The sequence below is a fragment of the Nelumbo nucifera genome, chromosome 2 (genome assembly GCF_055504915.1).
Source record: "Nelumbo nucifera cultivar China Antique chromosome 2, China Antique-T2T, whole genome shotgun sequence".
Lineage (NCBI taxonomy): Eukaryota > Viridiplantae > Streptophyta > Magnoliopsida > Proteales > Nelumbonaceae > Nelumbo > Nelumbo nucifera.
The window spans coordinates 22492157-22506671 of record NC_142650.1 but is presented as its reverse complement, the minus strand read 5'-3'; the positions used below and the strand labels follow the sequence as shown (position 1 = coordinate 22506671).

General features: G+C 41.6%; 1 protein-coding gene across 2 annotated transcripts; it reads left to right on the top strand.

The window, feature by feature from the left end:
* Window positions 1–133: 133 nt before the first annotated feature.
* Window positions 134–10614, top strand: LOC104595194 (putative chlorophyll(ide) b reductase NYC1, chloroplastic). Of its 2 annotated transcripts, XM_010255813.3 has the most exons (10): window positions 134–657; window positions 1006–1084; window positions 1225–1360; window positions 1760–1834; window positions 1950–2145; window positions 3202–3270; window positions 4056–4195; window positions 4373–4495; window positions 8940–9132; window positions 10048–10614. In XM_010255813.3, exons 1-10 carry the CDS (start codon window positions 268–270, stop codon window positions 10231–10233), a joined length of 1587 nt encoding a protein of 528 aa, XP_010254115.1. In that variant the 5' UTR covers window positions 134–267; the 3' UTR covers window positions 10234–10614. The 2 variants fall into 2 exon arrangements, with proteins under 2 accessions (XP_010254115.1, XP_088755189.1); XM_088899063.1 differs by lacking the exon at window positions 8940–9132.
* The last annotated feature ends 3901 nt before the right edge of the window (window positions 10615–14515 follow it).

Here is a 14515-nt window from a genome sequence, read left to right as displayed (position 1 = left end):
AACTTTGAAGGGAGTTGGCGTTGGCGTTGGCGTTGGCGTTGGAACGACTCTTGTTAGCAGGAGATCCAACTCTTTATCTGTGGGTCCCAAGAAGGTAAGCTCACAATGATCACCTCCTGCATGGCCTATCCAATCTCCAATGGAGTCACTATTTATTTCTGAAATTTGCAGAAGCTCTCTCCCTCTCTCTCTCTTCGTGTATGGTTAATTAATTAGTTGCAGGCTTACAGCAATAGAAAGTTGCACTGCAACGTGCCCTCGGCCACCATGGCCATTGTTGCGAAGCTTCACATGTCTCCGCAGAGCCTGGGAGATTGCTATAGAATCGACCTCGGGCCAAGATTTCGACCTCTTTTTCACCGGAGTCCCGCGACATTAGATGCAATTCCACTTCGGGGGCAACCGAACGGCCGTCGCGGATTGTCTCTGCAAACATGCAGGTCGTTTAGATCCGATGGTGGAAGTGAGTCTGTAGAGAAAGAGGTTGGTGAGGTTAGCAAAGGTGGAGCTTCGGAGCAAACTCGGTTGCAGCCAAAGAAGAAAAGCAGGGCTTTGTACTCCTTGAAATCTTTCATTCTCAAGGTTTCTGGTTCTCGTCCACCATTACAAGGAGAGTATCGCGACGCAGTGGCAAAGGCAGAGGAGATTTTCTTCTCTGTGAGTTGTTTTCTTTATTTTCCTGATGAAGTTATTGCTTGGTAAATATCACTTCTTCTGGAGAAATTTGGTGAATTTCATAATTACTATGGTGGGTTCAAGCATTGGTGCTTATATGGTTGGGTGATACATCGTGCAAGCTTCAGTTTAAGCTCCCTTTTGTTTTACCGGAAAAGGGGCCGGAATTTTTGCAATGTGAAAATTTCAAGTTATATTTTTGCTCCTTTTACGTCAAAATCCTCTTTTTTCCTCCTCTTTTCTGGAAGCAAAAATAGCCTTTGAGTTGTTTGCAAATTTGATGTTTAATAGTTTGTCTTGTTGTTCCTTATATATTTTTGAACTGGATAGGTTGCCACCCAAGTTGGAAGCTATCTTGTAACCATGATGAGCACTGGAGTAGTACTCACAATTGGATTTCAGTTGTCAGGTTCCGAATTTTATACTTAATTTGTTCATTTTTATTTTATATTTTGGAGAAACCTTTTATTCTTGCATGCCAGACTTGCCAGTTTATAGTGTTGCTTTGTCCTCCATTGTTTTCTAACTTAATTGTAAAATATTATGAAGGCGGGGACTCTCAGATGAATACTTTGATTTGGTATAGCTGGCTTGGCGGAATTGTCATTGGAACAATGATAGGTGCTAATTTGGTTTTAGAAGAACATTGTAGAGCTGGTCCCCGGAATGTTGTCATAACTGGAAGGTACTAGTTGGGCGAGTTTGATAATGGATTTTATTAATTATGCATCTTTTTTTTTTCTATTTTTTTCTATTTTGTTCTTTTTTCAACATTTAGCTTCACTGTAAACCTAGTTGTTCATTGCTCATCAATTTAAAATAAATATTGTGAATAGGAAAAGTAGAAATTTTGTTTGCATTTATGAGTGGTGATTTCTTTTTCTGTCAGTCATCTCCTCTGTATCCATTCTTTTGTGCAACAATTATGGGTTTCTGAAACTATAACCATGAAATTTTATTCTTGATTCTAAGACCATCTTGAACACTGGACAACTATGTACCAAAAACAATAACTCTTGGTGGATGATTTAGAGAAAATATAATTCTGTCACATTGATTGCATTGTTTACATTTTCTAACACAGTACAAGAGGACTGGGTAAAGCGCTTGCTCGGGAGTTTCTTCTTTCAGGAGATCGCGTTGTTGTTGCTTCCCGCAGGTGGTATCCAGGATTTTGGTGTCCTTACATCATGTGCCTTTGTAATCATGATATGTTGCTTGTGGTATTTGTTCACTAACATCTTTATATTCCTATTTGGATCTTCTGGAAGCAGCCCTGAGTCAGTACATAGGACTGTGACAGAACTCAAAGAGAACCTAAAGGATGGGATGCTAACAGGAAGCCACACATCCAGAGAGAATATGAAATATGCGAAGGTGGTTGGAATTGACTGTGATGTCTGCAATCCTGATGATGTGAGAAAGTTGGCCAACTTTGCTGTCAGTGAGCTTGGTCCCATAGACATTTGGGTGAGTGGTACACTTTCTTTTAATTGTATTGATAAATAACTTAACTTTTATTAAAAAGACAAGCAGATGCAAAGGAGCAAAGGAGCAAGGGGAGGGATAAAATATCTTAACCTTCCCCAAGAACAAAACACAGATTACAACTTTGCCCAAAGTAGACTGTCTCTTCCCACCCCTTGTTTAGCAAGTGTATCCACAAAGGAATTTGCACTTCTCCTAATTCACTGTAGCTTTTTCTCCATGTCCTGGGTCAGCCATTTAAACTTCTTTTCTCATTTGCAAACTTCCAAATCCCATTCTCTTCTTTTTGAAGCCAGCCTATAACCTGCATTGAGTAACCTTCTACAACCAATTTTCTGATATTTAACTCCTTTGCTCTTTTTATCCCCTCCAAAAGGCGTGAATACAGAGCAATAATTTTCCCTTCCCCATCCCTAAATACTCCCCTTATACCTGAAGGGCCTGTATTACCTTCACAGCTTCCATAAAAATTCAACTTAGTGAAACCAACAGCTGGAGGGGACCAAAGCGGACTAGTCACAATTTTGAAGGAAGCTGAAAAAGGCACTTCCGATTTTGAGATAAACCACCTGCTGAAATACCTTCAAAGAGCTTCGTAGACTTGACCCAATGAACCACCCTAACAGTTTTGGTTTCAATGATGGCATCCCTACTTTCTTTTTTCAGAGAAAATTCTTTGATTGCTTTCTTCCCAAACTGTCCAACAAACAACAGCTGCTCTTGCACATCTCCACAGTATTCCACCTCTCTTCTCTGACCCTCTAACAGAAAACGGAGCAAACTAGCTCTGTACATTTGGTGGGGGTGTCCATCATTAACTTTACAAAGGTAGACTTTTAAATCGTTTGGCATCATTCTATCTCCGGTTAGAGATCAAAAGAAAACATTTATCCCAATCACACTCACTCTATCCTGGTAAAACCATGAAGATTGAAACTATAGTAAGACACAGAGGTCCCTTTTGTATGCATGATTTGCCACATGGGCTTTGGCTTTATCATGTTATTGATGCATATATTTCTGGATGTCACTTGACAGATTAACAATGCTGGCACAAATAAAGGTTTCAAGCCCTTGTTGCAGTTCACAAATGAAGACATTGAAGAGGTTCGCATTTTTCTCGTGCTTTGATGTATATTCTTGTTTTGGGTTTTTGACGTGAAAGTTGAGAAGTTCATTTAAAGGATTTACACAAAACATGATTTCTTAGTCTCCAAAACTAGTATCAAGCATTGCCTCAAATGGTTAGTTGGTCTATTCTGAAATTAGCCATTAATTACTCGAGCATTACAAGATATTAACTTACAACAAATTCGTGTGTTTGAGACAAGGATGGTAGTTTTAAACATGAAGCACAAGAATTAAAGAGTTATTAAATGATGTTTGAAAATATGATTAAACTTTAATTGCCCTATAAAAAGATTCCCGGGTCCTTGAAAGCAGCCTGCAGTAACATTTTCCTATTCTTTGATGATATGCAAGACTATGCTTTGTAAAGCTGTAAACATGTCAGAACTCAGAATTAGGTTATATCTAAATACATCCTGAACCAATCAGATTTTATGTTTCAGAATGCAAGTTGAATCCAGTCTGTCGGTTTGTACCAGACGCAGTCTGGATTCTGCTAATCTTTAGCAAAATGTCACATATGGGTTATGAATCTACGATATTTTAGTTACGAGTACAACATATTAAACCTTCTTGGTAATAATTGTTATTTATCTATCTGTCTACCTGCATGTGTGTCTGTGTATTTATGAATCTTAATCAGGACAGATCAGGGACAGAATGAGAATTCCCCATCACATACCTGTTACTTTTTACTTGTTGAGGTGTCTTGCTTGGATTTTTTTTAACTGACATTACCAACCACAATGTGATTCTCTAAACAGATTGTCTCGACAAACTTGACTGGATCTTTAATATGCACAAGAGAAGCCATGCATGTTATGAGTTCTCAGGAGAAGGGGGGACACATATTTAATATGGATGGTGCTGGTTCAGGAGGATCTAGCACCCCTTTGACAGCTGTGTAAGTAACATTTCTGCCATTTTCTTGTGAAGAGATTTCTTTCCTGTTCTTTTATGCAGACACTGAAGTTCTACCTGTAGTTTTCTTTGTCCTTGTTTAGTGAGACGTTGGAGTTCTCCTTATTTCTCATGGAAGTTTTTTGTTAACAATGCTGATATTTTTATATCACCTGACTAGCTATGGTGCAACAAAGTGTGGTCTGAGACAGTTTCAAGCATCACTCCTAAAAGAGTTTAAGTGGTCTAAGATAGGAGTACATACGGCATCCCCAGGCATGGTCCTCACAGATTTGCTTCTGAGGTATCTTGATACTTGCCCTATTTTCTGCTTGAATATGGTTGTAATATTTTCTGTTATATTGGTTATCTAGAATCTTCAGTTGGAACTTGGAACTGGTTATTCAATCTACATCAAGTGTTAAAATTTCAAAATTCAGAGTTGTTGAATTTCCAGTTGACTTAAAATGCCATTTAGTTCTTTGATTTGTCAACAGTAAACTGTTCCTAAAGTTTGTTGTCAATGTCATACCTTGTTATGGGCCCGGGCGTAGGATCTCGTCACGGGTCGGTCCACGGGGAAAAGCTCCTGTTTTCCCTTGTTCCTCCCCTTCCTAGCTGAATCTATCTTGGCGTCCTAGAGGGTGATTTGTCCAAGAGATCACCGAACTCTCCTTTTACTCTCTTTCTTGACTGGAAATTTGATATCTTTATTCAATAATTTCAGCTCCTTAAATAGGAGATTACAAGAGGTAAGAGTCCTCCTTGTAGGAAGACTCCTTGATAACTAAACTGCTTACAGATAAGACTCTTAGATAAGACTCCTAGATAAGACTAACTAAACTGCTTACAAATAAGATAGATAAGACTCCTAGATAAGACTCCCTACTCAAGAAGGATAAAAACTCCCTAAGATAAATCAGACTCTATACTAATCCTTATTGGAATAGATAAGATAAGAGTAAGAAAGCAGATAAGATAAGGATAAGGTAAGATGAATTGTGGCTAGCTAGATAATCTAATGAGGGTCCCACGTTATTGCTGCTGCCGGCGGCGATACTTCTTCCCCACGAATGCGTCCATAACATTACTCCCCTTCTGGACTACGAGCTTGTCCTCAAGCTCGAAATCTAGATATGTGTCTTGGAGTTCAGTCAAGGGAATCCAGGATAGGTGGAATGATTTAGCCCTCCTGGATCGGGTTCCAATGAAGGGGGTTCATCCTCTTCGTCCTTTTGTTCCACCAGGAGGCAGAAAAGTCTCTTGCACTTGTGCCCTGCTGAGTAGAGCTCATCACAATTAAAACACTGTCCCCTCGCCCTGCATTCCGCCATCTCAGCCCTGGACAAGTGCTTAATAGGGGGTGCAACAACGCTGCTCCCCTCACTGAATGCTGATCTGGAATTGTGGCTCATCTGTGGTTTCCGTTCTTGGCTGGCTGCCGAAGATGGAGCCATTCTGAGTGGTTCCGGGGATGCCCATGCGGATGGAGGCCGCCCCATACTGAAGGTTCCGCGACTGAGCTGCATCTTTCGTTCGAAGGCGCGAGCTAGATTCATGGCTGTAACCAGGTTGGGGGGGTGTTGCATCTCCACATCCACCCTCAAGGGTTCTGCTAACCCTGCGGTGAACATGTCTACCTGCTGGTCCGGTCGTACCGAAGCTGCTCTGGCAAGGAGGGTCTGGAATTGGCGCTGGTATTCAGCCACCGTTCCCGTCTGTTTGAGGTTGATCAGTTCACCTAACGGGTTGCTCGTCAATGGGGGCCCAAACCTGAGGAGGCAGTAGGATTTGAATTGGGTCCAACTGAGCCCGGGTTCCTCCTGCTCCAATTTATAAAACCAGAGCTGCGCCTCCTCCGTCATGTGGAATGCGGCCAAGCTTACCTTGTCGTTGTCCCCTGTCCGTTGGTTGCGGAAGAACTGCTCGCATCTATACAGCCATCCCAAAGGATCTCTGGCGCCGTTGTATGAAGGGAACTCCAGCCTACTGTACTTGGGAACGACCGCGGCTACCGGGGCGCCGACCTTTTGTTCGCCGGACGACTCCGTCAAGTCTGGTCGGCGGCTGTTTGTGGTTACAGCCCCTTCTGGATTCCTCTCCTTGTTAGAGAAATACGATTCCAGCAAGCGTCGCAGCTCCCGGACATCGTCTTTGACCTCACGAACCTCCACGCTGGTTTCCACGAGCCTATGCTCCAGTTCGTGGACCCTAGATGATAGCTGCTCCAGATCTCCCATGACGGTTGGCTCTGATACCAAAATGTTATGGGCCCGGGCATAGGATCTCGTCACGGGTCGGTCCACGGGGAAAAACTCCTATTTTCCCTTGTTCCTCCCCTTCCTAGCTGAACCTATCTTGGCGTCCTAGAGAGTGATTTGTCCAAGAGATCACCGAACTCTCCTTTTACTCTCTTTCTTGACTGGAAATTTGATATCTTTATTCAATAATTTTAGCTCCTTAAATAGGAGATTACAAAAGGTAAGAGTCCTCCTTGTAGGAAGACTCCTTGATAACTAAACTGCTTACAGATAAGATAGATAAGACTCTTAGATAAGACTCCTAGATAAGACTAACTAAACTGCTTACAGATAAGATAGATAAGACTCCCTACTCAAGAAGGATAAAAACTCCCTAAGATAAATCAGACTCTATACTAATCCTTATTGGAATAGATAAGATAAGAGTAAGAAAGCAGATAAGATAAGGATAAGGTAAGATGAATTGTGGCTAGCTAGATAATCTAATGAGGGTCCCACGTTATTGCTGCTGCCGGCGGCGATACTTCTTCCCCACGAATGCGTCCATAACATTACTCCCCTTCTGGACTACGAGCTTGTCCTCAAGCTCGAAATCTAGATATGTGTCTTGGAGTTCAGTCAAGGGAATCCAGGATAGGTGGAATGATTTAGCCCTCCTGGATCGGGTTCCAATGAAGGGGGTTCATCCTCTTCGTCCTTTTGTTCCACCAGGAGGCAGAAAAGTCTCTTGCACTTGTGCCCTGCTGAGTAGAGCTCATCACAATTAAAACACTGTCCCCTCGCCCTGCATTCCGCCATCTCAGCCCTGGACAAGTGCTTAATAGGGGGTGCAACAACGCTGCTCCCCTCACTGAATGCTGATCTGGAATTGTGGCTCATCTGTGGTTTCCGTTCTTGGCTGGCTGCCGAAGATGGAGCCATTCTGAGTGGTTCCGGGGATGCCCATGCGGATGGAGGCCGCCCCATACTGAAGGTTCCGCGACTGAGCTGCATCTTTCGTTCGAAGGCGCGAGCTAGATTCATGGCTGTAACCAGGTTGGGGGGGTGTTGCATCTCCACATCCACCCTCAAGGGTTCTGCTAACCCTGCGGTGAACATGTCTACCTGCTGGTCCGGTCGTACCGAAGCTGCTCTGGCAAGGAGGGTCTGGAATTGGCGCTGGTATTCAGCCACCGTTCCCGTCTGTTTGAGGTTGATCAGTTCACCTAACGGGTTGCTCGTCAATGGGGGCCCAAACCTGAGGAGGCAGTAGGATTTGAATTGGGTCCAACTGAGCCCGGGTTCCTCCTGCTCCAATTTATAAAACCAGAGCTGCGCCTCCTCCGTCATGTGGAATGCGGCCAAGCTTACCTTGTCGTTGTCCCCTGTCCGTTGGTTGCGGAAGAACTGCTCGCATCTATACAGCCATCCCAAAGGATCTCTGGCGCCGTTGTATGAAGGGAACTCCAGCCTACTGTACTTGGGAACGACCGCGGCTACCGGGGCGCCGACCTTTTGTTCGCCGGACGACTCCGTCAAGTCTGGTCGGCGGCTGTTTGTGGTTACAGCCCCTTCTGGATTCCTCTCCTTGTTAGAGAAATACGATTCCAGCAAGCGTCGCAGCTCCCGGACATCGTCTTTGACCTCACGAACCTCCACGCTGGTTTCCACGAGCCTATGCTCCAGTTCGTGGACCCTAGATGATAGCTGCTCCAGATCTCCCATGACGGTTGGCTCTGATACCAAAATGTTATGGGCCCGGGCATAGGATCTCGTCACGGGTCGGTCCACGGGGAAAAACTCCTATTTTCCCTTGTTCCTCCCCTTCCTAGCTGAACCTATCTTGGCGTCCTAGAGAGTGATTTGTCCAAGAGATCACCGAACTCTCCTTTTACTCTCTTTCTTGACTGGAAATTTGATATCTTTATTCAATAATTTTAGCTCCTTAAATAGGAGATTACAAAAGGTAAGAGTCCTCCTTGTAGGAAGACTCCTTGATAACTAAACTGCTTACAGATAAGATAGATAAGACTCTTAGATAAGACTCCTAGATAAGACTAACTAAACTGCTTACAGATAAGATAGATAAGACTCCCTACTCAAGAAGGATAAAAACTCCCTAAGATAAATCAGACTCTATACTAATCCTTATTGGAATAGATAAGATAAGAGTAAGAAAGCAGATAAGATAAGGATAAGGTAAGATGAACTGTGGCTAGCTAGATAATCTGATGAGGGTCCCACGTTACTGCTGCTGCTGGCGGCGGTACTTCTTCTCCACGAATGCGTCCATAACATACCTTTAGTATGTTAGATTTTGGAACATCAAATGTTTGGGGATTTATACCAACCTTCTAGATATCAAGCTACAATCACTGTAATTTATGTCTTTTAGGTGCTTTCTTATCAATGGAATGATAAAAAAAGTTTCCTTTACAACAGAATATATTTTCTACCACTTAAAATTGGGGACTGACAGTGGATACCATATTGGTGATAAACTTGCAGTGGTTCAACTCTTAAAAATAAGCAGATGTTTAACATCATTTGCGAACTTCCTGAAACAGTGGCCAGAAGTTTAGTTCCTCGGATGAGGGTTGTAAAAGGAACTGGAAAAGCCATCAATTACTTAACCCCACCTAGGATCTTGCTTGCTTTAGTCACTGCATGGTTGCGCCAAGGTCGATGGTTTGATGACCAGGTAATCTCATTCTATTCCTCCCTGTAATTGCTTGATTTTGGTAAGCTTCTCTCTGTAAATGCTATACCTCTTGCAAGGAGATAAATTAAATCTGTTCAGTGCACACTTCGACATAAATCTTTCAGAAAAGAAAAAAAAATCCCTTGTTGAGGTAACCATAATGCTTCCAGTACATGAAATCATTGAAACATCAAATGTAGGTTGGGCAGCATCTGATATTATTACATGTAGACTTCATTTGAATGACTAAAGAGATTAGCCAAATAACTAAGAGCTTGTTACTTATCAGGTGGGTAAATGATCTGTGCTTAACTGGGGGCTCATGCTCATGAATAATAGCTGTTCTCTGGCCCAATTTTTCCAAGCTTGTTATTTAACACCAATATTTTGATATTAGCCCCATTGAAGCCCAAACACAGAACCCTGATTTGAGACATATGTGCGCGCTCACACACACACACATAATATCTATATAAAGAAAAAAGAAACTATAGTATTGATTTTTGATTTTGTATATGATGTTAATTTTATAAAATATATATTATTGTCTAAAGGAGCCATGGTTAAAGCAAGTTGTGCTCACCCAAGCAAGCTCAAGCCTGTTTAACTAAATGAGTTTAAATTGAGCCTTAGGTTATGTCATTCAGCAAAACCATGGTTCTTTTCCTCCTCTCTGAATCCAGACTTGATTAGGTGCATGTTGTCCCTAACTAGTTTTGTGATTACTCCACTCAACCACAAGAAATCCTTGTCCCAACTATATCCATTTACTATTTAGTATGAAAAATGTGCAAATTGTGTTATCATGTCAAGTCCATGCCAGACTCAAAATGTATGATAAACACTGGACAGACCATCCAATTTTCAGTAATTTTCCTTTTTCTCTTTTCCTCCTGATTTAAGCATATTTTCCAGGGGAGAGCCTTATATGCAGCAGAGGCAGACCGAATTCGTAACTGGGCTGAAAGCCGTGCTCAGCTCTCTTTCACAGATGCAATGGAGATGTACACGGAGAACACTTGGGTTTCTGTCTTTTCACTTTCGGTTGTTTGTGCATTCATAATTCTTTCAAGTACAGGGAGTACGCTTCCTGGCACATGAGATTTAACCAACAATTGCCACTGGAAACACCAAAAAAATACATATAATCTAGTGTCCTAGAAAAGGAGGCCAACCATATACCAGCTAATATACGCAAGTTGAAAAGAGTGCTACACAAAATACAGATATTTGATCCCCCGCATCTCTTTAACAGTCTAAATCTCCATATATAGGAAGCCTGGTGTCTTCAGGTCTTAAAGCTATCTCTTTAACCCTACCATGTAGTCCACTTGAATGAGCTATGAGCCTTGAAAAAAGCAGCAAGCATGGTGTATATTTCATTCATTGAACAGTCTCCATTGAGACACACATGGCATATTATTGGCATGTAATCACATTTATTGAAGTTATAGTGAAATATATATTTTTTAACTACATTTCTATGAGCAACCGTGTTTGTGATTATCCTTGGAAGTGAAAAACACCAGGACCTGAGAACTGGATGAATTGAAATGATTCAACTTACATGAGTTGTCAATATCTGAAAGATTGCACTTATTAGATCCTCTTAACTTAGAACCCTAGATAATGGATACAAATACTTGAGAAACCAATTTTGTGTGGGGCACTTGCAAATTCTAGTTCATCCCTGTGTATGTGCAATTCTCACTATATTTTATGCACTTTTCTCATTTCCTGCCATATTCCTACTTTTGACTGCACGGGGTGTATTGCAAACACAAGTGTGTAAACCAGATCTATACACACTTTTGACTGCCTTTCTCATGTATTTCCTATTTCTTGCATTTATTTGGAAAAAAATGGTCTATCTTTAATCTCCATTTTGCCTCCACCCGTGTTTTCACCCTGCCGCTCAAGAAAGAGAAGGAAAGAAAAACTCTTTAACACAGTGATCAAACATCAGCTTTGTGCACAAAATCTTTGGCCACCATGCACATCTGCTTCTACCAATGTGTATGGTTTTATTTTCAGCAAAAAAAAAAAAAAAAACTATGTACATTTGATTTGTGAATGCCCCAAAATTGTTAGTTTAGTTATATCAAATCAATATTTGTATGGAACATGGCATAATTAGTTATGTCAAAGAACCATTTCTTAGACGAGAGAGAGAGAGAGAGAGAGAGGGATGCCGGTTGGCATGCCATTAATAACTCATCTCATTGCTTCTGCAATTTGTCTTCACTATCACCCTCTTTTTGCAAGTTGCAAGTTGCAATGGTGGGAGCAATGCAACTAATGTCCTTTCTCCAAATCCACCACAACCTGAGACTTTTTCATTCGCTTGAGCTATAAAAGGGGTAAAATAATGAAGGAATAGAGTAGAAATAGCCCAAGATTAAAATCATTGCTTGTGCAGTTGTGCGATTTGTAAGAAAAAGTGTCGTCAGATAATTGGCTTTAACTTAGGTGACATCTCTTATTACCAAAATAAATTGGGAGACATGCCTGAGTAGAAGCTCATCTGCAACTTTGTATTGAGACGATTGCTAGGAAGAGGTTGGCCCAATCCAGAGAGAAGTTTTATAAGATCGAGGGGATGTTCTGACTTCCAAGAAGTACATCCGGTGGGGGTTATCTTGGAATTGGGATCTGCTCATCACAGAGAGCACCTCACACGGACCTCACAGTCCCATCCTATCGTGTATTGGGAACATCTTCCCATCAATAACAACACAAAGGATGGAAAATGTTGGGACGGGGCTGTGAGGTCCGTGTTAGGTGTGCTGAGGAGCAGATCCAGTCTCGTTATCATGTTCGGGGATGCATGTTCTAGTGTCTGTCTGAGTCTCACGATGATAGATACAAAGGATGCAAAAAACTTATTAGGGCAGGCCCAACATAAGCCGAGACTGGCCCAGCCCGTAATTTTACAAATGGTGAGCTTGGATTTTCAATTCTTGGGCTGGATCTGGGCCCAAAATTTTGAGGTGGCCTGAGCCTAAGCTCAATTATCCCGTGTCTGGTCTGACCATAGACATACAAAGCTACAAACATGCATATATAAACAAATATTTGCATGTATACCTACATATATGCATGCACATTTGCATATATGTACAGATGAAATATGTAAAATGTTAGCGTGGGCTAATTATCCAACCTGAGTGCATGACTGGGCTCAGACTGGGCAAATTAGGCTTTAGGGCCCAATTCTTAAGGTTGGTGGGCCTGGGTTGAGCGCACCTGACTTGCACCCATGGACTTATCTACAAGGATTGGTCTACAACCAATGACTTGAGAGCTTTTCTGTAAATGGTGGCATCCAACTATTGTATATAATTTTACTGCACATCAATCAGATCTGCACCTCATAAGGTGTGCCCCACAATACATCCCCACCGTGTATTAGGAATATCTATCAATGATATATTAAAAATGATGATATTATCATTGAGAGATGTTTCCAATACACAGCGGGAATGTGCTGTGGACGTTGTAGGGCGCCCCACAGATCTGAACTCCTCTTCTTGGAACTTTGGATGCTTTTTTTTTTTTTGAAAATACTAGGCTGCAGCTGTGCAGGATGAATGAACAAGAAGAGTAGAAGAATACAGCCAAATAGAAGAAGGAACGACCACGCAACCTCTACGGTACACCGTCATCAAGACATGTCCAAATATAGGATATAGGAGAGCTTCTCCGCAAGTTAACATTGTATAATTGCATATTCTTCATTAAAAAAAAAATGCACAGGGAATTAAGAATTTCTCTCCAAATATGCAAAACTTAAAACTTCTTCAGCACATGGTTTTAATCGTTGCATTTAATTTGCAGTTAAAAGAAGATGAGAGACCTTACAATTCATTCACCAATTGGCATGGCAGTTTCCACATGCAGCTCGGCATCCTCTAATGGTGCATCTGGGGCCCATCTCTCTCTGCTTAGATCCACATATACATATGGGGCCAGTGGGGCCACACATTGCACCATTTCCCAAGAAACCTGTGACCCTTGTGGAGCCAGTTTCGATTGTCAGGTCGGGCCATTGTGCAGCACCGCAGCCAGCGATTACCTGGGTGGTCGTAATCGTAAGCTGGCAAGCAATCTTGACCTGACCCACCAACCCCCTAGTTGGGTCAGCTCTGGATTCACAGCCCCAGGTCTCAACCAGATTCCTGGCTAGCTAGGCCACGGTTTCACTAATTCAGGCAGGTTAAAAGTATGTCATTTAATTGGTCTGGCTGGCTCTGAGGCATCATCTTCTGATTCAGCCTCACACCCAACACCTTTTGCACTCATAAAGTAAATTGGAATTCTCCATGAATCAGCTGTAACAATTTGGGGGCTGTTTGTTTCTGCAAAGACATCATGGGGCCCAAATAAAAGAATTTGCCTTACTGGTTTAATCATTCTTGGAATAAATTATAGAAATAGATAGATAGGCTTGAACCTCTGCTACTTTCAATGGTCTCATAATTTGAGTTGAATGAAGCAAACTTCTAACTAAATATTATATCTCTGCTAATAAAGACTAAAGAGCTGTTATTATTTATTAATGGTGCCCAACCAGCAACCGGTTTTGGCTGGATATCTCTCTCAAGTCTCAACTCTCAACCCAATTGCTAGCCTGTATATTTCTGATTGAATGTGGGTTACAGTATTTTCTTAGCTAGTTTTTGCCTTTTGATTAGAGTTCATCACATGCTCCCCTTCATTTACTTTTATCAACTTTGGACCAAAGCCAACAACTTACAGATAAATAATTGGAAAGAGAACACATTGAATGGATGATGAGTTGTGTTGCATTGTGATGAACTTATGAGAAGGGGTTATATTTGTCCATGGCCTGCACAAGGTCTATAGTCCTTTTTCCATCCTTGTCATACAAATTGTGGCCCACATAAAAATGTCCACCTGATGTCTCAACCCATCATAGTCAAAGGATGATGCACTAACCATAAGATCTCAACCATTGAAATATAATAATCTACAACTAAAAGTTCTTAGGGATAAAAATAATGTGGTCAATAGTTGAGGGAAGTTTCCAAGATAAATTAACCAGGATGATGCCATTTGTATAATTTTGAGGGCATCAATGGCCGGCCCAAAAAAGGAAGACCTTGACTTACTGTTTGAATGAGCCCAACTTCTGCTAACGGCTTAATTTAATCACAGGAAAATCAAAAGTCAGAAAATCCCAGTAGAACTGCTGCATTGAATGTTTGAACTTGAATGAGCCAAATACCAAGCTCAACACATTGAATTCTATAACTGCTGCTGGTTTGTTCCAGCTATAACAGGTAATTTCTGATCTGGTAATGAATCATTTTGAGTAAAGTAGAAACAAAGGCCCATTTACTTTTTCAAGTTTGTTTTAGTT